Source organism: Scaptodrosophila lebanonensis, unplaced genomic scaffold (genome assembly GCF_003285725.1).
Source record: "Scaptodrosophila lebanonensis strain 11010-0011.00,11010-0021.00 unplaced genomic scaffold, SlebRS2 tig00000155-arrow-arrow-pilon, whole genome shotgun sequence".
NCBI lineage: Eukaryota > Metazoa > Arthropoda > Insecta > Diptera > Drosophilidae > Scaptodrosophila > Scaptodrosophila lebanonensis.
In genome coordinates, this window is record NW_022060594.1 from 849,390 (window position 1) to 873,707 (window position 24,318).

Below are 24,318 nucleotides of genomic sequence, written 5' to 3' on the forward strand. Positions count from 1 at the left end.
TAATAAACCATAAAGTTGTCCAACTAAGAGCGAATTTTGCACCGATCTTTGCTATGACAGCTATTGAAAATAATGAGACTATTTATAATTTTCAATATACTTGCTTTGCATACGACAAAGAGAATTTTACATAACAAGTTTGGTGTCCCTAGCTGTTATGTTTCAAAAGTTCTCGCTGTTCATACAGTCGAACAGTTGGACAAATAGATAGACAGAGATGTCTACAACAATTCGGCTGGTCGCCTTTTTCTACCTGCGACATACGTTTGGCGCTTAGACCTTCTACCCTTTCTACCATCGGGTAAAAGGTATTACAAATTATATTTAATGCTACTCTAGAAAATGTTGTAATTTTGCATTTCTTGCAATATTCCTATTTTTTATTAAATTTATTTATTTTATTTTACCTTTTGTTTCTTCAAGCGATTTAGTATCACGTCTGATCAAAATAGATCCCAATGCCCATATATTACACACTTAATGAAGCCTAAAAGGTCTATAGGTAAGGGCAATAGTTAAACATCCACAAAGGGCACTATAGTAGATGCTTAGTTGAATAAATGGGACCTAAAACCATTCACATCTCTAAATAGTATTTAAATTCATCCCTTTTAACTCAGTCTACGTCCTCGGATTTGACTTAAAAGAAGTTAGCAAAAACAAGAATGCTTATTATTTCTGCTCCACGAACGAAACAAAAATGTTCAATATTTGTAGGTTTTAACATACGCTTAAAAAGGATAGATTTAAAGATCTATAAAGAGATCTGCATAAAGCCATTGCTCGTGCCCTCATACAGTTTCTTGTTTCAGAGAATTTGTGATTGCCATTTGAATAGCCGCAATATTTGCAATAAAAACGAAATGAGATGTTGAGAATAGATTTGAGCTTAAATTTAAGTTTGTCTATATATTCGTATTTGAATCCCTCCTGATAATGTTTAATGGATTATTATTTTTTTTATAGTGTAACTGGCATGTCACGCCCTCTGTTTATCAAATTGCTGCGAAATTTGAGCTTTTCATTGCCAATCGGCATTGAAACGACTTGTCAGTCAGACGATATACACGTATCTGTTTGCCAGTCTGTCAGTTTGTTGTGCCATTGAAGCTGTCCGCCGCAGCTGACTAACTGCGTGACTGACGAATGGACGAACAGACAGGCAGACAGGCAGACAGACCGACAGACAGGCAGACGCAGATAGTCCGATAGACTGACAGTTGTATGGTAAATATGATTGATATATTTTGAGCTCCTATCTGATCACGCTGATTGAAAGATCATCAACATTGTTGGCAATAAAAAAATAATAGTAGTTGTGGCTATAAAGCAGCAAAATGTTTTCAAGCATAACAATTGACACAAATTCCCGACCAGCAACAACAACAGCTACATACGAGTATATACGAGTATGTACATACAATCAAGGGCCTATTTATGCAAAATACGTTTACTTGAGATTCCAGTACGAGATTATTACAAATTATACGCAAATGTGAAAATAAGCAGAAAGAAGGAGGCACCGAGCATTCTTTAATATGTTCTTGATCAGCTTTGAGCTTTCCTTTGTTCGATTGTATGAACTGCCAGTTCTGGTAAATCATAAGAGCTAGAGGCACAGAACTTGGCATGTAAGCGCTTCAACCTCATATGTAAATGAAGTTTATGATAATTGAATTTTCTGAATTACATATCCAACTGCCACCGCTTTCTTTAAGCTGTCAATCCGAGCTGTTTTATGTTTGTAATATAAGCAGTTTTGTAGCAAAAACTTGATCAGAATATCGTGTAAGATAAGGTAAATCTCTATAAGTGCGTCATTGGACTTGTCATAGCATTGGACTTGTCATAGCAGAGCTACGAATAAGAAGCCAGAACGAAGCCTATCTATCTCTCAACGAAGGCAGACTGCGCGTCGGGTCCCATGTGCAAACATATAGCTTGACAAACTGATTATAGTTTATTAAACTATTCATTATTGTAGTTAGCTAAGCTGCTTTAATATATTCTGTGTATGTATTTTACATTAAAAGATTAGAAAAATACTTAGACGCACCGATTTTCGCACAGACGATTGTTTACGAGACGCGCTTTAGACATAAAATATTTCTACATTTAGACGATTATGGAAAGAAATTTCGTCACGTAATGAACACATTTTTACGCGAAGAACATTGTGAGCTTTGAAATTGATATTCTTAATAATATTTGTTCCCATCTGACTGCTAGATTCTAGGAAAATCTAATCGAACAGACTTAATTCATTTGACGCTCAGTTTTTGAGCTCGTCAAGAGATTCTTTATGCTTAAACTAACATTTTAAAGTTATTTTCATACTTCGTAAATACCACGTTTTTTAAGTGAAAACAAATTCATAAATTGAAGGAGACTTTCATCTTAAATTGTCTCTAACACTGGTCAGCTTTTTCTGGTGGACAATTTTTATACCCTGTACCCGTAGGGTAAAAAGGGTATATTAGGTTTGTGCAAAGTATGTAACATACAGAAGGAAGCATCTCCGACCCTATAAAGTATATATATTCTTGATCAGCATGACGAGAGAAATCGATCTAGACATGTCCGTCCGTCTGTCCGTCTGTCCGTCTGGATGAACGCGAGGATCTCAGAAACTATAAAAGCTAGAATAACCAAAGTTGGCATCCAGATTCTCCTAGGTCCGAGAAAGGACGAGTTTATTTTATTTTTTTGAATTTTCCCCCCCTTCCCCCGCTACAGAATTTCGTCAATAGCGTCCACATTTCAAATGCTACCTAAACCAAACTTTGCACACATAATTTCTATATAATTGTCTACTGTTGTATAAAATTTTATTCAATTCGGTCAATTCTAAGAAAAGTTATTAGCAAAACAAATTCTCGCCAGTACAACCCCCCCAAACTGCAGCAACAAGTTCGCTCTTCTTCTTCCTCTTTTTGCTGCTGCTATAGGCGCATATAACTCAGTGACGGAAGTTTACCTGGGTACAGGGTATTACACTGTCGGGCTTGCTCGACTGTAGCGTTCTCTCTTGTTTTTTAACTGTTCCCACAGCAGCTGTTAATAGTGCTGCTTTGATGTCGAGTTTTCTTTCAGAATCGTAAGCTTTCGCAGTCAACCTGATCACTCACAGGAACATGTCTATCTGTCTGTCCATCTGACCGTCCGTATGAACAGCTGGATGTCAGAGACTACAAGAGATAGAGACACCAAATTTTGTATACACATGTCTTTTGTGTGTACGCCATACGAGTTTCTTTTATTTCTCCCACTTCTCCCTCATAGGGGTTTTTCGGAAACGCCGTTCGCATAATCATCTATATCTGCGAGACCATAAGAGCTAGGAAGTATTGGGAATTTCTTTTCGAAACATAACTTTGGATTTCTAAACAATTTATTAAAGTCAGAGAATGACTTTTGTAAGCCACAGCATTCATCTTCAGGTATATTCAGATATTCTTATCTTGAGAAATCGTGCAAATAAAAGTTATGATCGTAAGATCGGTCAGAATGAAACTTTTTATACCCTGTACACGTAGGGTAAAAAGGGTATATTAGGTTTGTGCAAAGTATGTAACATACAGAAGGAAGCATCTCCGACCCCATAAAGTATATATATTCTTGATCAGCATGACGAGAGAAATCGATCTAGACATGTCCGTCCGTCTGTCCGTCCGTCTGGATGAACGCGAGGATCTCAGAAACTATAAAAGCTAGAATAACCAAAGTTGGCATCCAGATTCTCCTAGGTCCGAGTAAGGACGAGTTTATTTTTTTTTTTTTAATTTCCCCCCCCTTCCCCCGCTGCAGAATTTCGTCAATAGCGTCCACATTTCAAATGCTACCTAAACCAAACTTTGCACACATAATTTATATACAATTGTCTACTGTTGTTCAAAATTTTATTCAATTCGGTCAATTCTAAGAAAAGTTATTAGCGAAACAAATTCTCGCCAGTACAACCCCCACAAACTGCAGCAACAAGTTCGCTCTTCTTCTTCCTCTTTTTGCTGCTGCTATGGGCGCATATAACTCAGTGACGGAAGTTTACCTGGGTACAGGGTATTACACTGTCGGGCTTGCTCGACTGTAGCGTTCTCTCTTGTTTTCTTTTGAAACGATGGTGCGTTTCCATTCGCCTTTTCGAACCCTTGTTATGGGAGCTCGAGGTAGATCGATTTTATCTCCTAAAATATTCCTATATAGTAAGTGCTAGTTTGAAAATGTAAAGCCCACTGATGGACTTCAATAAAGGGGTAGCAATCATGTTCTTATTCAATTGACGAGCAGTGTATACTACTATTCATTACTATTGAATTGCTTTACCCATTAATATTGAATTGCTTTACCCATTGCTTTACCCAAGGCTGATGAACTGTAAAGACAGAGTGGTGCCATGTGGCTAATCCAATGATTCTTCTAGGCCACAAACACCCAGAGATATGAGACTCGTACACACACGCCAGCAGTTTGCTGTGAAATATTTATGAGTGGCATTATTAATGCAATGCTAATTAATGTGATTATGTGACAAAGCTCAAATTAGTTGCTAACAATGTGCTGCTTCTTCTTCTGGAGTGAAAAGTTGCTCGCATCTCGCCAATGAGACAATGGCACAAATAAATTAATTATGTTAATCTGTTTACATGTCAGCAAAAGCTCAAAAACCGCACAGCAGAGCATGGCAGGGCTACGCCCGATGTGAGTGGGGATGGGTATGAGGTGGGGGCGGGGGCGGGGGCGTGGCAGCTAATAAAGCAAACACCTGTCGCACTGTGGTGGCGCATGGCATATCAGGTGGCGAGTCTATTGGTTGCTCATACGCCACGTTGAGCCGTTGAGTCTGCAAGTGGAGGTAACTTAAAACGCGCCAATTGCGTAAAGTTTAACAATAATGAGCATGCTGATGACGTTGATGATGTGGATGCTGCTGCTGCTGCTGCTGCTGCTGCTGCTGTCGCCGAGACAACGAGCAAACGACTACCAGTCGTCTAAGACGTCATCAATTTGGTCCCACTACCATTGTCCCATGCGAGTCATGCGCGCTCGTCTCCGGGACCGCAAAACACTTTCGTGCAAAAAGTTTGTGCGGCTTGCGTGGAGTGGAAGGAGTTGCGTTGTATGGGTTTGCGGCGGCATGACAAGTGTCTGGTGTGCGGTGGCACAGTGGGCTGAAATGCTGAGCAGTTGTGAGTGCATATCACTACAAACACCTATACAATCAACACATAACAAGGCATCAATCGATCTGCAATTTTTGTTAAGATATTCCTAATTTATGTTTATAGGAAAAAAGCAAAACACAAGCTGATTAGTTGCATGTACAGCTTTTTAAGCAAATAAAAACAAATAGTCCATGTTAGAGGTGGAGAATTATCGATGGCACTATCGAACTACCATCGATGGTAGCCGTGCACTATCGATAGTTTTAGATAGCTTTTCTTGAAAGCTTTAGTAACAACTAACAAAGCAACTAATAAATTGTAAAACAATTTATTAATATTTTTTATAAAATCGAATGCACTACCGATTGTTTTTCTTGTAAGCTTTACCAACAACTAACGAAGGGCGCATAATATAATTAAAAAGCTTCTACCCAGGCGTGGATAGTCTTTAATCTAATCAATGCAGTTACAGATCCCAATTCATCAAATTCAAACCAAACGCTTGTTCGTTGATGGTATGAAAAAAATTAATTTGTTGCACTTTTAAAATAAGAAGCCATGGCTTATATCAAAATATGTTTATAATTCTATGTATGAATCCATATTTTCTACATTAATAACAACGAAATATTACATTTTTTGTTGAATTTTAGTTTTCTATTTAATTTAAACCTAAAAATATTTGTTTAAAGCAGCTTACTATCGAATACTATCGATGGTTTTCTGAAAACTATCGTTGGCTATCGAAATTTGTCCACCTCTAGTCCATGTCATTACTTTTGCACGCTTTTCAAAATGTAGACATTAATAAATTATATTTAATATTTAGTTAAAAGAACCTGAGACTTAATGCATCAACTATTTTTCGTCGTATTGTTCGTGTGGAATAAATGCTATTAGTTTTGAATAAAAGAAAATCATTTTGGCAACAACAAACATAAATTCAGTGTTTGTTTTTTTTTTAAAGTCCTATTTATTTTGTATACCAGAGCGCGCTTGCTGACCTATTTTACAGTCTATCTATTTTCAATGTCCTATTTTTTTCAGTCATCAGAAAACTCTCAGAATAAGGCGGCTGAGCAGATCGCACTCTTTTGATCTTCCCAATGCTTAATTTTTAATATCCCCTTCATTGGTTTGAAGTTGATTGTATTTTTATAGCCTGTACCCACAGGGTGAAAGGCTATACTAGTTTAGTTTTTGTAAAAGAAAAGAATAAAATATCGTAGCCTGAATGCCACTGTGCGGCGTTCGCGCTGATGAGCCATCATGCATTTTAAGCAAATTAGTTACGCAGCTCATGTTCGCTGCTCCTCGTCTGCTAAAACAAACAAACAAACATGTACACATACAAATGTGCGTGTATGTGTGTGTGTGTGTTGGCAAACAAATTTAATAAATACATAGCTCAAGACACAAAAGTCACAACCCTTTTGCCAATGTCGTTTGCCACCCCCTTTCGACTTTCAGCGAAGCTCAGCCGTCGTTGCTTTTCTGGGAAACAAAAAGCAAAAACCAAAAGCAACAACAAAAGCAAAAACAAAATCCCCAAGAAGACAAAGTCATATATAATCGTATATATAGAAACATAAAGATAGACGACAAGCATAGCTCTGGCCATATTCATATTTACTTAACTTTATGGCTTGTTGTGTTTGTCTAAGCTGAAGTTTTTCAGCCATTTTGTTGTTGTACTTATTGTTGTTGTTGTTGTTGCTGTTGACACCCTCTGCATGCACCCCATACATATTTGCGGCCAGCCGCATAAAATATAACACTTCATTTTAACATATTTGCCAGCCCGTCCGCCCACTTCACGCCCCGCACCAGCACCAGCACCATTGGTATTGCCATTGCCATTGTCTGTATGTTTGCATTTTGGCCAAAATGTCTTTAGCCGACATTCTTGTGACGCCTACGACTCCAACCGCAGAGGCAACACACTACACTGATAAAAAAAACCACGAAAATTTCAATATTTACACGTAGATTTAACTATTTTTACCATCGATTTTGCGCCATCGTGTGTTTTAATAAATATAATGTGTGCACACTTAAATTTTAAATTTAATATTAAATTAAAGTGTGCACACTTAAATTTTAAATTTAATATTAAAATATTAAATTTAAAGTGTGACGATATTAAATCACAAGTGATGATGTGGAGACGTGGGTTTGATTCACGTCAAAGGTTTATTTTTAATAATTAAAAAATATTTTTTCCACTTTTTTGTCTACTCTACTGGTTTTTTTTTAACGCTTTTCAATATTGGCATTTCAATGATGCACATATTTCCACTTATATATTTTTTTCTAAAGAACCACTTTTAGCAGAAAGTAATTTTAAAATCCTTTTTGTTATTATAAATTAATGTTCTTGATGTTTTTTTATGCCTTTTATTAGTATGGATATAATTTGGATCAATATTAATATTAAAAGCGAGGAACAGCTGATTGCATAACACTTGCTTGACACATACCTAACGACCATATCTGTACGTCAAGCGATTACACTTTTTATTAATACCAAACCGCTGAAAACTGACTTGAGAATTCTAGTCAATTGAAATTTGATCTATTTATAGTATATTTAAATCGACTACAAAAACTTCAAATTAAAGTTGAGAAAAATATTATAATTAACTATTTGTTTTTTGAAGTGTGTGCATATTAATATTTAATATGGTTCAACATTAAATTGAATATGACACACTTTAATAACGAAGTTTTACACTTTGTTTCGAATATTATTCATATTAAAATCACTAATTGAATATGTTTTTAGTAACATTTACTAAGTTCATATTTGATTTGAATATGAAATAGAAGAACATTAAATTTAATAGGAAAATATTCATCTGTACTATGCAACTTTTTTATCAGTGTACCACCTCTCCCCCTTCGCACCATTCCCCATTTATTCATTGTATATCTTTGGAGGTATCGGCATATATCTGAATCTCTAGCTCTCTCTCTCTCTCTCTCTCTCTCTCTCTCTCTCTCTCTGTCTTGCTGACTAGCTGGCTGGCTTTTGGTAGTTTCCAGTGGCAACTGCGTTGACTGGCCTCATAATTTATATGTTAAACATATTGCGCTTATATGGATTACAATATACTATATGTTCGCCAGTTTATCTTCCGAAGGGGGTAAAGCTCAGTTGTTGGCTTTCTGCCCAAAAGAATGCGGCTGTCAAAAACAGTTGCCCGCACCACTGAGTTGGGTAACCCAGAGAGCCTCAAGTTCGGTTGCTGGATTGCCAGCGAAAATGTGAGAAGGCCCATATATAGTGCTCGTTTACTAGATGGCTCTGATGGCCAGCAGCAGAGCATCAAAGCTCAAGCTTATACCCATATGTATGTAAATATATCCACACACACACACACACAAACACAACAAGTTTCTTACAATATAAATCGCTTCGCACATGCCAGGTGAGTCACAGCCAATACAATATTTATCTTTCTTAAATAAAGTTAAATAAAAACTGCTTTCTTTGTGCATTTATAAGTGCATATATACTTGTATATATATATCGAAATACTTGAGTTTCTTTTAAAGTGGCACAGTTTTGTAATTTCTCTGCCGATTTATATTTATTATGATTTAAAAGCAACTTTGGCACGAGACGAACTAATTTTTTACATCGAAGGCAAAATAGTGAATATATACGGAAATAAGACTTGTTACCGAGCAACTAGATCCAGAACAAACTTTTTATCCCAACAATAACTGTAAATGCAACCAGAACCAGCATTTGACAGAACAATTAACCGCCATACTAGCCGCTACAGGGACGACAAGGATATATATATATATATATATATGGGGTCGGAGATGCTTCCTTCTGCATGTTACATACTTTGCACAAACCTAATATACCCTTTTTACCCTACGCGTCCAGGGTATTAAAACAACAACCACTATAATACTTTTTGTAGTGAAATCGCAGAAGTGCTGATGGCATTATTATTAAGAAAAGTCATCTTATAACAGCTGATCGCTTACGGCCTTGCAGCACATGATAAAAATTCGTTGCTCATTTTTAAAAGACACATTCACAAGTAGGTAGGTAGTGTGGAGATTAGATTTGATCAGAAAGTCAAACCAAATGCACAAATGGGATCGGCGCTAACCCATCGCAGAAACTGATGTGACGCTTACAGGGTATACAAAAATATACCCATTATGTGTTGCTTGCCTAAACTTGTTGCATACCATTTTTCAATATTCATCAACCAGCTCTTCTATATTTAGTTTCTGTCGAAATGCATGCAAAGTTTTTGTTGCAATGTCCTTTTGGGCTTAAGTTGAAAATGAGCTCCTAGAAATGTGCGGTTGGTCGGCAGTGGAAACTAATATTTCTTAATGCAATTTCTTAATAGAAATATCGATAAACATTGAAGAAATGATGCCACTTAGCTGAGCAAATATATAAATATATTTATAAAGTCTTGAGCGCTTTGTTCAGTCATCTAATAAGTGCAGTAAGCAACAGTGTTGCCCCATCACTCGTTAAAAGCTATTTTATTATCGATACAAGACCTACAGAGCACTGCACACTGTTACTTCGATTACTGCCGATAACCAGCTGCCGTCATTGCCAAAAATGTATAAATAGGGCGCCCGAGATCATTTCACTTGTCCAAGTCGTACGGTCCACATCTCCTATTTTATTTCTTTTTAGTTAAATTTATTTTTGAATTATTTTTCTTATTTTATTTTTCTTTTTGAATAATGAACTTTTTTTTGCCTTGGGTTATAGTATATGTAATTGCTCCAATGGCCTTTAATACTGTATTTTATTTTCGTTTGAAGTATTAAATTCTTCCAATATTTATTATTTATGTTTTTTAAATTTCAATTTCCTTTCGAAGTGCTAAAGCAACAATGGGCTTTGTAATAGAGCTCTCAGCAACATTGGTTCAACTTTATTTTTTTTTTCTTTATCAACTTTCGATTTTCTTCAAATACCAGTTACGTCAATGGGTCTGCTTTAAAATTTTTCCATTATAATTAATGTTTTCTTCGACATCTTTTCCTTGAATATATATACCTATTCATATCTCAGATGAATGGATATTGTTCTAAAAGTTAAGCTAGCATTGGGAAATTTTTCGTACTTTTTTTCGCAAATAAAGCAACAATCGGAGATGATTCCTTCTGCATGTTACATACTTTGCACAAACCTAATATACCCATATTACCCTACAGGGTATACAAATATATAAATAAAAATATTAACTTATTTAATCCAAGAATTATTTTACGCAGCAAAACCACTTTAATAAATGACAAAAAGTAATTATGCTTTGAAAAAAAATATTTAGCAGGTATTGGAAACTTCTCACAGTATAGAGGAAAATATAAATGTTTTCCTCTTCTTGAATAGTTTTCAAAATGCAGTTAAAAATAGCATTTACATGGAAACAGAGGAACCTAAAGTCTTTCGCTTTCGCAACTGTTTAATTTGCAAGGCAGTCCAAATCTTTGAGCAAGTGTTTAGTTTTTAAATTGATTCCATGAATCCAAGTGCTGCTTGGGAATACTTTTCTTTTTTATTAATTATGCTGTTATATTTATAACTTAAACTAAGGTCAAACAGTCGAGGTTAAGGTCATGCTCTAACGCGCAAAAAAATTGTCTGCTTTAAGGTTGAAGTAAAGTCTGGCCAGAAGTCTTGACCCTCCACATGACATACTCGAACTCGTATATATATGTACAAGTATATAGTATGTAGATGTGTAGGAAATATTTCAATCGCTTTTCGCAGGAAGTGTTCAGCGAAGCGAATCTGGCAGTTGAAAAGGCTGACTCAGTCCATGCCAAGGGACTTCAATGGCTTAACTCAAGCCTGACTTGTAGACAAAGGTTGTTGTCGGCCAGAACGGAAACGGGCAGTTAAGTTCCAAGTATTCCCAATTAAAGACTTGCTTAGGAGACACGACGCAGTGCCAAAGTGTGGACCCACTTGCCTTCCAATAATTACAAAAGCAAGACTAAGAAAACTGGCATTTCAACAAAAGAAACAGTTGAGAACCCGCTCCACAAATACCTTTAACTTACACGAGTATAGCTATCTACGATCCGAAACAGAGGTACCAAGACTAGGCCCCAGAAGTCAATAATATTTATTTATTGCTCCACATAATGCCGGAAGTGTCTACAGCTACTATTTTTAATGATTTGCAATTGCTCTTTTTTTTATTATTTTTTATTTGAAATGGACAATTTTTGAGAATTGCAAAGAAAAATTCGAGATATGTTAAGCGAATATATGAATTTTCAATACTGTATAAATAAAATTCCAACACAATAAACAACAATAAGGGGGTTAAGATAGAGGCCGGCCCACAGACCATTTAACTGTTGAATAACCTCTAAAATGGAGGCATACAAGTATAACAATTCAGAGCTTAAAACTAATCCACGCCTATACAAATTTCTTCGCTCATATGTATTTATTTGTAATCAAAGCGAACCCAAAAATTTCAGACTACTCTCTAGAAGAATAAATTTAAAACACTAGTTTCTTGAACAATTAAGCTGTTTTCAACTCCAAAATTGGAAGTAGGTCTATTTATAGTATTCTCATAATTTCAATTTAACCCAATGGGTCCTTGGATTGTAAAATGGAAAATAGCTGTAATTATTCTTATAACTTCGATCTAGGTTTCTTCTTTAAATGAAATGCTTAAGGTCGGTTTTGGAAAAAGGGCGCTACCAATTTCAAATTGAATATTATTTGTCATACACAGCACTATTTATTGAAACACTAGAAAACTATGTTACAATTGGAGGCACAATCAGGTTTTTTTTTAATAGTACGACTACGAAGTGGGAAAATAGGTCTTATCGTTTGAATAATTTCAAGCTCGGTATGCATCTTGAAAGAAATACTTAAAGCGGTTGTTTTGTTTTAAAGCTCTGGGAAGGATATATCGTTATGATGGTTTTTATCTATGTACATATATGCTTATATAAATATATCTTTTAAAGGACATTTGAGGAATGGTGTGCCACAAAATATAAAATATATACATATATAGTATGTGTGATTAGCATGACGATACGAATCCAAATCGACTGTTGATCTTGTCTGTTTCATTCACTTTGGAGAGGAGCCCAAAGTTTTAGAGCTATCTTTTTGACGGACTCAGATAGTACTTATTTATGTGACGATCGACCGTGCCAGATCATTATATCAGGAAGCGCTCATGGAAACTATATGATTTTAAAGTAATCCTTTATTCCAAATGCAAAAAAATGCTTTCTAATGAAACTCAGATAGTATGGTGGCATAATGAAGAGCAGACGAAGATAATACTTTAGCCCGTTATTACATTACGATTATAAGAGGGAAATTAGGGAAAAGGTTGATTGAGGAGTTTTGATACATATATGTATATGTATATGTGTCTCTTAAAATTCCGCCTTTGTGAACGCTAGGCAAGCTGAAAGATTCCATCGATAAGGAAGAGCAGTTCTTCTTGATGTCTTAGTTGTTGATGATCATGTTTGGGGATACAGTGAAAACTCCCTTTATATATACCTCTTTTATCCGGACACTCTCTTCGACGGACACTTTTTCTAAAACATTCTATTGGTGTATTAAGTATTCAAGTATCCCCTTAAGCGGTCACTCCCCTAGGGAGGACAAAAATTGGCCTTGGTCCGGCCAAGAGAGTTTTCACTGTATCTATATTGTACTATATTGTATATTTTGGTTTGTTGGGACGGACACTCACCTGTGAGGAAATGTGCGACGCAGTTGCGCTTGCCTGAATGGTATATGCTGGTGTTTTTGTTGTTGTTGTTGTTGATTCTGCTGCTGAAGCATTGAGCGCACGACACCGCTGCTGCTGCTGCTGTTGTTGTTGTTATTATTGTTGTTGCTGTTGTTGCCGCCGTTGCGACACCAGAGTGGCAGCCTCTGCAGCTTCTTAACATCGGGCGAGAGACCAATGACGCGCGTCGCAGCGGCAGTGGCGCTCAACGGTGACGTCATATTGAGTAGCTCGCTGGTGTCGGTGTCGTTGCTGTCGTCATCATTGTTGCCGTAGCGATGGCTGTAGCTCCTGCCGTTGGAATTGGCGTCGGCGGAATGTGGCAGCGACTGCCGGAGATGGCGACGCGGAGCAGGCGCTGGCAGTGGCGTCTGAGTTGGCTTTGGATTTGGTGCCGGCATGGGTTGAAGATTCGAGCGACGACATTGATAGCAATGGGAAGTGCTGGAAGTGGTGGACTGTAGTGTGGATTGCTGTTGTTGTTGCAATGCCGTTGCTGCTGTTGTTGCCTTTGTCCATAGGCGGTTGTTAGTTGTCGTTGTTGTCGTTATACTTCTTGAGGTTTTGGCTGTTTTCAACTTTACATCGCTTAGTGTGGCTATGCAATTGTTGTTGTTGTTGTTGTTGTTGTGGTTGCTGATGATGCCACATTGTGGGCGTGGCAGTTTACTGCTTGACCACAGCGCTGGTTGCAGCTCCTGTTGTTGCCGCTGCGCCAGCGTCGTTGTTGCTGTCGTTGTTGTTGTGTTTGCTGTTGTAGCTTGGCTGGGCGAAGATCGCAAGTCATTTAGCATGATGTCCAAGTCGCTGGCCAACGAGCTCAGCAGCTGTGGGAGAAAAAAAGAGTGTGGAGATAGGGCTTAAGATTTTATAACGGCACTGGCATGTATGTGAACTTAAAGAGCGCTATTTTGAAGCATTTTAGTCAGGAGCTAGTTTTCAAAAGTCGAATGCTTATCATTAACAATCGAAACATGTGTAGGAGACTTTTCTAGGCCCCTTCCTCACTTTATTTCTATGTCGAATATGGGCATTTCCTGGTCGTCGAACGTAGCTCTCGTACACATTTAAAGCTTTTTCTTTATTTTATTTTTACAGAACTTTTAAAATGGAAAACAAGTCAGTGACTACACATTTTTTTCTTCTTTAGTTTAACTTATTTATGGTAGCACTTTTTTCAGTGGAAATTCTGACTTCAGACGTAATCCTGCTTCCAAAGCTAAAATAAAATCGATTCGAACGTGACAAAAAAATTTAAATCGTTTTTCAGGATGCCCAGAAAAAAGTCCAAGTCAGCGAAAAGGGTCAAAGTTTTTTAACGCGAATACTTTTAAACTGTTGTGGAATAAAGTTTCTCTATAAGCATTACATCTATAAATATTTATTAATTTTTTTTTAAAAGTATAAAGTAATTCGATATATTTTTCGCTATGGTTCATTCAGGCAATTATTCATAAGTATATTTTTGTAATTAAGCTTTATTTATAAACACAAAATAAATGTAATATAAATAAAATATATAAATGTAATATTTATAGTTGAACTATTCCAAATTAGAAAAAAAAATTAATAAGAATTTGAATATTTTTCTTGGATAATATCATGTTATAAAGAAAGAAAGACTCATTTACAAAAGAAACTTATTCCGTTGCTCAATTTTCCCCCAATTTGGAGCCAAAGTTAACAACGACCCCGTCTTGGAATTTCTCTCCAAACCCTTAATTGTTTGCTTTATAGACGAGTGTAGAAAACGGTTCATTTAGTTGATAAGCTGTTCATTTATGCAAATTCAGTTTTCTCCCACTTCGGAGCCGAATTTTTCCAAATTAGCTACCCAATTTGAAAGCTTTTAACTTCTATATCCCTTCGAAAGTAAAAAAAAAAAAAACTGTGATAATAATATAGTCATGTTTATTTTGAAGCATCCGAACGGAAATTAATGCTTCATTATTAGGTGAAAACCTGAAGTAGAGAGCCGATAGCACGACGACAGATCGGACAGCGATATTCATGGCGGACAATGTAGAGTTCGTCGGCGCACCCCTTGCAAATGCAAAAATGGCGGCAGGGCAATATAACAATGCATCGGTTGCCCTGCAAGCACACCACACATGCAGTCGAAACCGTATTCGGCATTATATTCTGAATGACCTTATATTTGGGTAGAGTCCGCTTCAACACGAGTCTCAACAGTTTTCTATCGATCCAATCGTATACACTGATCATTTTGGAAATAAACTCTGCACCCAATTGCTGTATGGCGCAGAGAATAAATATGTATAGGTAATGGCGAAATTTGATAATTAGAAAAACCATTGCTATTTTCAATGTTAGAGTCACTATGGTAACTGTTGTTGTGACAACTGGCCGGCTGAACGCAGAACACGAGCATTCGACAAATAGCTCCGATACCATCTTGATCGTATTAACAACCAAGACTCCCACTTTTCCGAAAAAGTTATCCACAGCTACTGTAATCGGACTCATCCAGCGGCATATATCCTTAGTGCCGGCCTGTAGTGCCTCTCCAGATTCGCTTAGATAGCAGAGAAGATGCCAAGCACGGATGCCACCAGAACGCATGGAAGGCCAGACGATCCAAAATGTCGAAACAACTATGTGGACAATAGCTTGAATGCCCTCGACGAAGCTCTGGAGAGCGTTTACTAAAATCATTTTGTGGGAAAGGATTTGTATTTTTGGTGCAGATATGTGAAATTTAATAAAGAGTTCCCTAAAACCAACTTAAATTTCAAACTGATTCTCTTCAAAGGACTAGAGTCTATTAGCAACTGCTACTTTTCCAGTTCCTAACGCTACTATATCGAAGTGAAACTACTATCTGTTGATTTGTCTGGAAATTTGAAATGTCAGCTCAATGGAACACCATCCTGAATGTTCAACTCAAATGACAGAAACGAGACAATCAGTATCTGTGTTTCCATTTTTTTTATTCTGAAAACGACAGCTTTTTCGGTTTAAAAGTTATTGAACTATACTAGATTTTCAAAATAATAATAATAATGTTAAAAAAATAGGATTTTATTCGAGTCCTTGAGTTCGTCTTTTTGGTGCCGATTCTAAGCAAAAGCTTCCATATCTCTATCACTAAGCCAATATAAAATTGTGAGGGAATATATTAGATCGGTAGCTAAGACACCTTACCTTCGTTGTATTTCGATAGAAAAAGAGTTCCCAAGTAAATGTATGTTCTTAGACAATAAAATTAAATAAAGAACTAAATTCGCTTTATTGCTATGATGTCACAAACTTGGAGTGAGATCGGACTATAGCAGAATGAGAAACGATCACGGTTAAATAAAGTCTTTTAACAAAGAGAAGAATTGTTTTCTTGAGATATGGCAACGACATTAGATATTCGAAAAAAGATGTTGCAAATCGAATTGAATTTTTAAAAGTTAGTTTATTTAATTAAAAATATTGCACAGCTTCGAGAATAACTACAGGACTATTTAGCTGCCATAGGAACGATTAGGTCTAAAAGATGTAAAATACTTAAATGGTATAACAGTTATAATAGGTATAAAATGCAGGAAAGGTATAATAAATACTACAAGGTATAAGGGGCGTAATTTATGTATAAAATACATAAAAGGTATACAAATTTAAAAGGTATACAAATATAAAAGGTATAAAAAAGGCATAAAAAATATAAATAAGGCATAAAGATATTTGTTTAAACAATTTTTGTGTATATCTAGATATCGGAACAAACTGGAAACTGTAAATGTTGTTGCTACAACAAATGATGTTTTAAACATGAAGTTGGATCAGACCTCTATATGGTACTATAGCTGCCATGGTAACAATTAGCCCTAAGAAGTCTTTGTATGGAAAATCCTGTTAATTATGCAAATATTGGAATCGAATTGAATGATGAAATGATTGCTTACATCAGATCGCCCTGCTATATGATAAAGCATATATAGTTATATTTCTAAGAGGCAAAACAACTAATAATTCAGAAGTAAGTAATTTAGTATGTGAACAAAGTACATTTTTGTTTCCTTGTTCATTAATTATACTCTGTACATGAAATGTACAAGAGTATATTAGGTTTGCGGGAGCTGAAAAATGTAACAGGCAGAAGGAGGCGTGGCAGACCCCACAAAGTATATATATTCTTGATCAGCGTGACAAGACGAGTCGATCTAGCCCTGTCTGTCTGTCTGTCCGTCTGTCCGTCCGTATGAACACCTGGATCTCAGAGACTATAAGAGATAGAGACACCAAATTTTGCACAAAGATGCGTTATGTGTGTATTCTATACGAGTTTGTTTTATTTTTTTGATTTTCCCCCCCACTTCCCCCCTATGGGGGTTTTCCCGATTTTCCATTCGTATAATCGCCTATATCTCGGAGACCATAAGACCTAGGAACACCACATTTTAGTCCAAGGTGCCTTGTGTGAATACGCAGAAAATGTATATTTTGGAATTTCCCTCCCTCCCCCTCTCCCCCGCAAATGCGATTTTCTCTAACTCCCGTAATTCTTGGAATTTCGAACTAAAATTGCAAAATGCAAATACCCCCAGTTAGTAATTATGTGTCCGTATGCCAAGTTTCACTATGATAGACCGATTTACCAAGAAGTTATAGCCATAAATATATTTGCTGCTGCAGCGCTGCTCAAGCGCTGCCCGCGGCTGTTGCTGATGTTGCTGTTTGGTTGAAAATGTTTGGCGAAAATGCTTACACAGACACAAATAGACGCGCATAAACATACATACACTCACACAGACGCAATTGCTATGTAAATGTGCAATTATACACCCTTTACGTGAGTTCGAATACCGAGAAAGGTAAAATCGATCATTGAATTTTTTTTTATTTTCTTAATTTTTTTTATTTTCTATAATTATTGTAAACATATGTACAGAGTATTTCAAAGTCGGGACACCCGACTTTAGCTTTTTTACTTGTTTTTCTGCTGCAGTTGCTGCACTCGATCGTCCATAGAAGTCATTAGCATCCAAGATACGCACTTGACATGCAAAGCCGATTTATTGGATCTGGGTTAATGAACAGATAACAGGAGAGAGCGAGAGAGCGAGAGTCACGGATAATGGCCATTGACTTATGCCACAAAAAAGCGCTACACACACACACACAGATACACACACACACACAGATACGAGTAGCCGCACCATGGGAATCACTAGCAACAATATTTTGTTTGTGCAAATCATGCCACACTGTCTGATGGAAAGGCCTCTTGGGCCGAAGCACGCAGGTGAGCTTGTCGAGGAATTTCCGTTACACAAACAAAGCTACGAAATGAGACTCACGGGCAACTGGTGTTGACTTCCGGCGTACCGGACGCACAAGCCTTCGCTGCAGCTGCTCCGCCCTCGTCTGCGTCTGCGTCCTCGTCTTGGTCTTCAGATTTGACTGTCAATTGCCTTCAATTAATAAACCAAAACTGCGCCACTGTCAGGCGGCTAACGCAATAATAACGGGTTTTGTCTTTGCATATGCAATGCGCGCCCGTCGCTTGTAACTCCATGTCTCATGTCCCATGTCCATGTCCATGTCGGCCCCCAACTCGGCTCCCCCCTACCAATGCCGAGTGCCACTCGCGTCCGCACTTAATGCCAAAAATCAACACAGTCGACAACGTCAACGTCATCGGCCACGTCTGTGGCAGATGCAGAGGCAGCTTCAACACTCGAGATGGGTGTGGCACGTGATTTCTAAGGTGATTTGCCAAAAAGGCCACTCCATACTTCTTTCATTATAATATGCACATAAAAAGAAACCATGTGGATAACCATTCATTCGTATTCTAAGGACTGATCTGTGATCGATTTAATTATAGCTATATGGTGTAACATTTCCAGCAAAGTTTTAAAATGTACAAGTATATTCAAAATTGGGAATCAAAAATATAAAAAATAACCAATATTAAGAATCTAACATATTTTGTTTATTAAGTTGTTGTGGGAGCTTTACTGATCCGTCCCCACTTGGCTCAGAGACGGGGCATGGCTGGCCGAAAGGCAAATAACATTTGACAAATATAATAAATAAACAAATATTCGCTTCTATAGTAAGTGCCTTAATAATCGGTGAAATGAAAGCTATATGGTTAATAAACATGTGCTTAACATTTTCAGCAAACATTTACAATGTGTATGCAAAGTCCTTGGCAGCCTTAAGCTTCGATTTAAGACGATCCTACGTTCAAGCATGAATAAAACACTTTAGCTACACAGACAAATATTCTATAATATGTGTATAAAATTGTTTTATCAATTTGTATGTTCAATTTGAGGTCCCTAAACTTTGACAATCTTCAATATAGAGGCTATCATACCTTCAAACACAGTTTTAGGACAGAAGAAGTATATCTAAAATGAATGTGTTGTTGCTTTTTTGTGTAGTATTGTGGTTCTTTTAATTAGTTGTAACTTCTTAAAACTCTCCCGTATTTGTGTAAGAAATAAGATGAAATTCACACTCTTTGTGAATGATTGCTCGAACGACAGCTAAATTATAATTTGTATGTACGTCGAAAATCTTAAATAAGCATTTCAAACGTAACTGAAAACATTGCAATTGCAGTGCGTATTCATAATCGTTAGATATTGCAAGCCCACTTATTATGCGTAAAACTCTCGAAGACATCGATCGTATTTTTTGCGTGATGGAGAGCAGATCACGCGCCCATATCTAAGCAACGCAAACTGGCTCCCACGCTCTGTGCTAATTTGAGCTCCACTTCTGTTTCGGTCTGCGTGTTGTTGTTGGCTTTGTTTTCGGTTTTGTTGTGCTTGTTGCCTTTGAATTTGTTTTTGTTTTCCTCTTCTTTTTTCTGGTATTTATAAATATTACCATAGTGTTTCTGTTGCTGTTTTTGGTTTCGTTTTTCAATTTTTTGTTGTTGTTGATTTTGGCATAAAAACCTCGCGACGTGTTGTATGCAAATTTCTTGCTGATGTGAAGTGGAAACTGCTGCATTGACTGCCCAGTTGTATTGAACAAAGCAGTGCGCTGCAATCGGTGGGCAGCAGGTGGAAAGTTAAGGCGAATAACTGGTAAAAGAAATCATAAGACTGATATGTTTGTTGGAAAAATCTACAAATATATCATACAGAGTCTTTTTTTTTTGAAAGGTAGAGAGAGAGAGAGAGAGAGAGAGAGAGAGAGAAGTCGGAATAGGGCAGAACTATTAGATGAATTTATACAGCCATGCCTGTCAGTCTATCTGCGCACCCGGCCACCATAACTAGTTTATTTTAGTATCCAGAGAGACCATTAGTTGCCTCAATTAACTTTCAAAACTAGGAAACTAGGAACTAGGAAAGAAGAAACTCGCAAAAGAGCAGAATCACTTGAGCAATTGATTTTGAAATGTTCACCTGTCTGTCCGCCCATCCGTCTATATGAGCATTGACATCTCTCAACGTACATAATTAAGCATTGAAGAAATATTTAAAAGCTTGATTGTTGTCTTGTCTTGATTGATCGCAATTTGTTTCACTTGAGATACTCTGATGATCGTTTGAAAATTTCAAACTAAATTCAATTTCTAACTCCTAACTGCCTAATTTTCGATATTGATTGCTCAGCTTCAAAACTGACTTCTAAGCTTTCCCAATTAGAACTATTTACTGCCTCAAATGCTAAGAAGGTTGTTTTATCTATTTATTTTTGCTCACTACTTTTTGCTTCTTCTCTTGTCGATTTTTGTGGCAGTTACGATCCAATATTGATCGCTTAAAAATTTCAAACTAAATTAAATTTCCAACTCTTGACTGCCTAATACCCTTAGAAGGGGACGCATTCCCTATCGTCACACCATCCCAAATGGATCGTTCAGCTTCAAAACTGATTTTTAATATTTCTTAAATCGAACTCTTTAGTGCTTCAAATGTTAAAGAGGTTTCTTTATCTATCGTCTTACTAAGAACATCTATAATCTATGCTTTTTTACTTTTTTTTCGCTTCTTCTTATATTGATTTTTGTGCCACTTAAGATCCGATATTGATCGCTTAAAAATTTCAAACTAAATTTAATTTCTAACTCCTTACTGGCTAATATCCAATATCCATTCGATATTGATCGTTCAAATTGAAAACTAAATTTTAGGCTATCCTAATTCGAACTCTTTACTGCTTCTAATGCTAAGGAGTTGCTTTATCTATCGTCTTACTAAGAACATCGATAATCTACGTTTTTTCCCAGTTTTTTTGCTTCTTCTCGTATCGATTTTTATTAATTTGCGCTCTTTCTTCTTAAAATCTTAAGGAGATTGCTTTATCTATCGTCTTACTAACTTCTATAATCACTCTTTTTCCCCACTTTTTTCGCTTCTTCTCGTATCGGTTTTTAAATCCGATATTGGTTTAGAAATTTATTAATTTGCGCTTTTTTCTCCCCACCATTTCGGCTTTTCTTGTATCAATTTTTGTGGCACTTAAGATAGATCCGATATTGTTCAAATTTAAATGTTTAATTCTTATTTACAAATCTTACAATATCTAACAAGTTACTAACATCTATAAAGCACAGAGCCCACGAGTAATTAACGCTTCTTCTCGTATCTTTCTAGCTTTGTTGCCACAAGGTGGTTTACATCACTCATACGCCCCTTTAGCCGCCAAAATGGAGTGTGCACATTATTTCTATAAGTAATAAATTCAAAGAAAAAAGGTTAAACACATGGATTAGCGTGTAATATGCAATACAGACGGACAGACAGACAGACAACCATATGTGTGTGTGTGTGTATATGTACACACCCAGCCAGCCAGTCAGGCAGGCAGGCAGGCAGGCAATTGAGCAATTGCCGCAACAAACAAATTCAAATTGAAAATGTGGGCACCGAAGACAAAAAGCACAGTATAACAAAAACAACAACAACAACAACAAGAAACAGCAAACACTATAACTACAGACGTTTCTTGTTGGGAAGTACAAACAAACTTCAATTGGATATGGTCGTCGGGGCTTTCAGCGCTCCGGCTTATTATGGTACAAAAAAAAAATGAAAAAAAACGGCAATAACACGAAAAAAAGAGACAAAAAAGTGACTGCAATTTCAATTTAGATATAAAAGACAACAGCAACAACAATAAGAAATAAACGTTCGCGTACGTTTAGTTAAAGAAATGATATCTGTACGGCTGTGAATGGCGAGTAATTGTGAATTAAATGAATTAAATGAATTGAAATGAATTTCAAATGCGAAGGCTCTGGGTGGCCGAGCGAACGACCGACTTACCGCAATGGCATCCATAACCGCATTCACCATCCTGACGTTACGGCTTTATCTGTACGGCGATTTCGTTTTGATTCGTTTTGATTTCCTTTGTCGGCATCTGCTGCTGCTGCTTCTTCTTCTCGTTTTTTCCTTCCACCTTCTTTTTTTTTTAATATGTATATCTTTTTATGTTTTTGTGTGTTTTTGTATGTTTTTGTCTGATTTATCTGACTGTCAGGCAAACATTTTGCAAAATTTCGTGCTCGGGTCTTCGATTTCAATTATGGCATCGTCAGTCTCATTGCTCGTCGTGTCTCGCGCTTCGCAACGGATCTGTTGACATTTAATTATGACACTTGATTAGCCTCAGCAGCTGGACAGCTAGATAAATGCAAATACGAGCATGCTCGTCTAAGCCAAATGGGAGAGGGAGGCAGCTGTTGTTGGTGGTTGTCTATAAAGTGTCGGACAAAAGTATTAGCACAGCCAGCAGCTATACTTCCCCACTAACCCATTAGCTGGGGCTATGAATTAACTGAACCAAGTAGGAAATCGAAATTAATAAAGTTTCAAAATAAATGTTGAATGATTCCATTTTAAAACTGAAACACTTGTATTCAAACAAGATGGATCCCAGAGCATAAATTAGGTACAGCTTTTATCGATCGATAAGGTAAAAGCCGAGTTATCGCACACAAAGCAACACTGTATTTGCGCTATCGATACAAAAATGACTATTAAGCTCTGTTTTAAAAGCTCGGCACAACACTTTTACGATGTACGTTTCAATGGATTAAACGAGTTCGCGGTATAATTGATTATTGAAGAAGACCTGATACTTTCAAAACAACGGCAATTCTATGACAATCTTCCACTCTGTCACACATAGTATTATCTGCTATCGAGATCGGAAATGTTCTGATTGAAAGCCCCTATTAAAGGACAGATAAAAGTATCGCCACAGCCAGCAGTTAGACTTCCTCATCAACACTTTAGCTGGGGCTATGAATTAATTGAACCAAGCAACATAAAAATTGCTCAGGTCTGTGAAAATTTTTAAATTTCTTTAAATTTTTAAAAATAAAAAAAAAATTAAATATTCCATTTAAAAACTGCAACACAAGATGCAAATAAACACTTTAGAAAACAATGTACATCCCAAGGCAAAAAGGAACTTTTAAAAATATCCCATAATCTATTGATTGCTTTACTGAGTTAATTGGGTACAGTTTTTATCAACATAGCGTCTAAATTTCATGATAATCAGTGGAATAGAAGCCGGGTTATCGCACGCAAAGCAACACTATGTTTGCGCTATCGGTACAAAAACGACGATCGAACAAAGAAGAGATATTAAGTTCTGTAGCAAGCTGATGGTATAATTGTTTATTAAAGAAGACAATCGCAAGACAATCTTCTACTCTCTCATATACTTGTATAGTACTCTCTGCTATCGAGATCGATAATATTGAATAGATTATATATTCGCTGAAAAGGGAAGGGCTCAGTAGGAGTAAAGTAAAAGACAATAGTCGCGGACCGCCGTGCGTCTGTTCGCTTTAGAGTTTTATTGGAGACTGACACTTTTGCTATACATATTCTTTATGCTTACATTCGTATGCAACAGTGACAGATAACTTGTAGATAACATAAGATTATTATCTGCTTATATTAACATGCGTGCATTGGTACTTATGTTTGTATTGATTTTCAACACCCTTCCTCAATGCAAACATGTTTTACAAAAATTTTCAAATCAAATTTAACAGCTTTGTAAAATGAACATGCTTCGCTTTAGGGAGATTTTTCGTTAAAATATCAGCTATCATTTCATTGGTTGATGTATACTGTAAAACAATTTGTTCTTCGTTTACAACCTGTCTTGCAAAATGATATCTAATATCAATATGCTTTGTTCTTTCATGGTGTACAGGATTCTTAGCTAATTGTTGAGCACTTAAATTATCGCCATGAAGAATAGTTGGAGTACTCGAGTCACCGCAGCCAATCTCCACTATAAGACGCCGTAGGTATATGGCCTCCTTACACGCAGTTGAAAGAGCCATATACTCCGCCTCCGTGCTGCTAAGTGCCACGCTGCGTTGCTTTTCAGATCGCCAGGATATGGGTCCTCCAGCCAAGTAG

The 24,318-nt window shown here is 36.8% G+C and overlaps 2 protein-coding genes across 2 annotated transcripts in view; both read right to left on the reverse strand.

Moving 5' to 3' along the window:
• Window positions 1-13,010, reverse strand: part of LOC115629541 (protein sprint) — a 155,559-nt gene extending 142,549 nt beyond the window's left edge. The window contains exon 1 of the mRNA XM_030526022.1: window positions 12,908-13,010. Coding sequence (XP_030381882.1) covers window positions 12,908-12,999 — 92 coding nt within the window. The 5' untranslated portion in view covers window positions 13,000-13,010. The remainder of the gene's footprint in view (window positions 1-12,907) is intronic.
• Window positions 13,011-13,163: 153 nt separating this feature from the next.
• Window positions 13,164-22,319, reverse strand: LOC115629481 (protein sprint-like). Its single transcript, XM_030525952.1, has 3 exons — window positions 22,195-22,319; window positions 13,242-13,773; window positions 13,164-13,198 (listed from the first exon to the last, which is right to left on the reverse strand). Exons 1-3 carry the CDS (start codon window positions 22,222-22,224, stop codon window positions 13,164-13,166), a joined length of 597 nt encoding a protein of 198 aa, XP_030381812.1. The 5' UTR covers window positions 22,225-22,319.
• Between the last annotated feature and the right edge of the window lie 1,999 nt (window positions 22,320-24,318).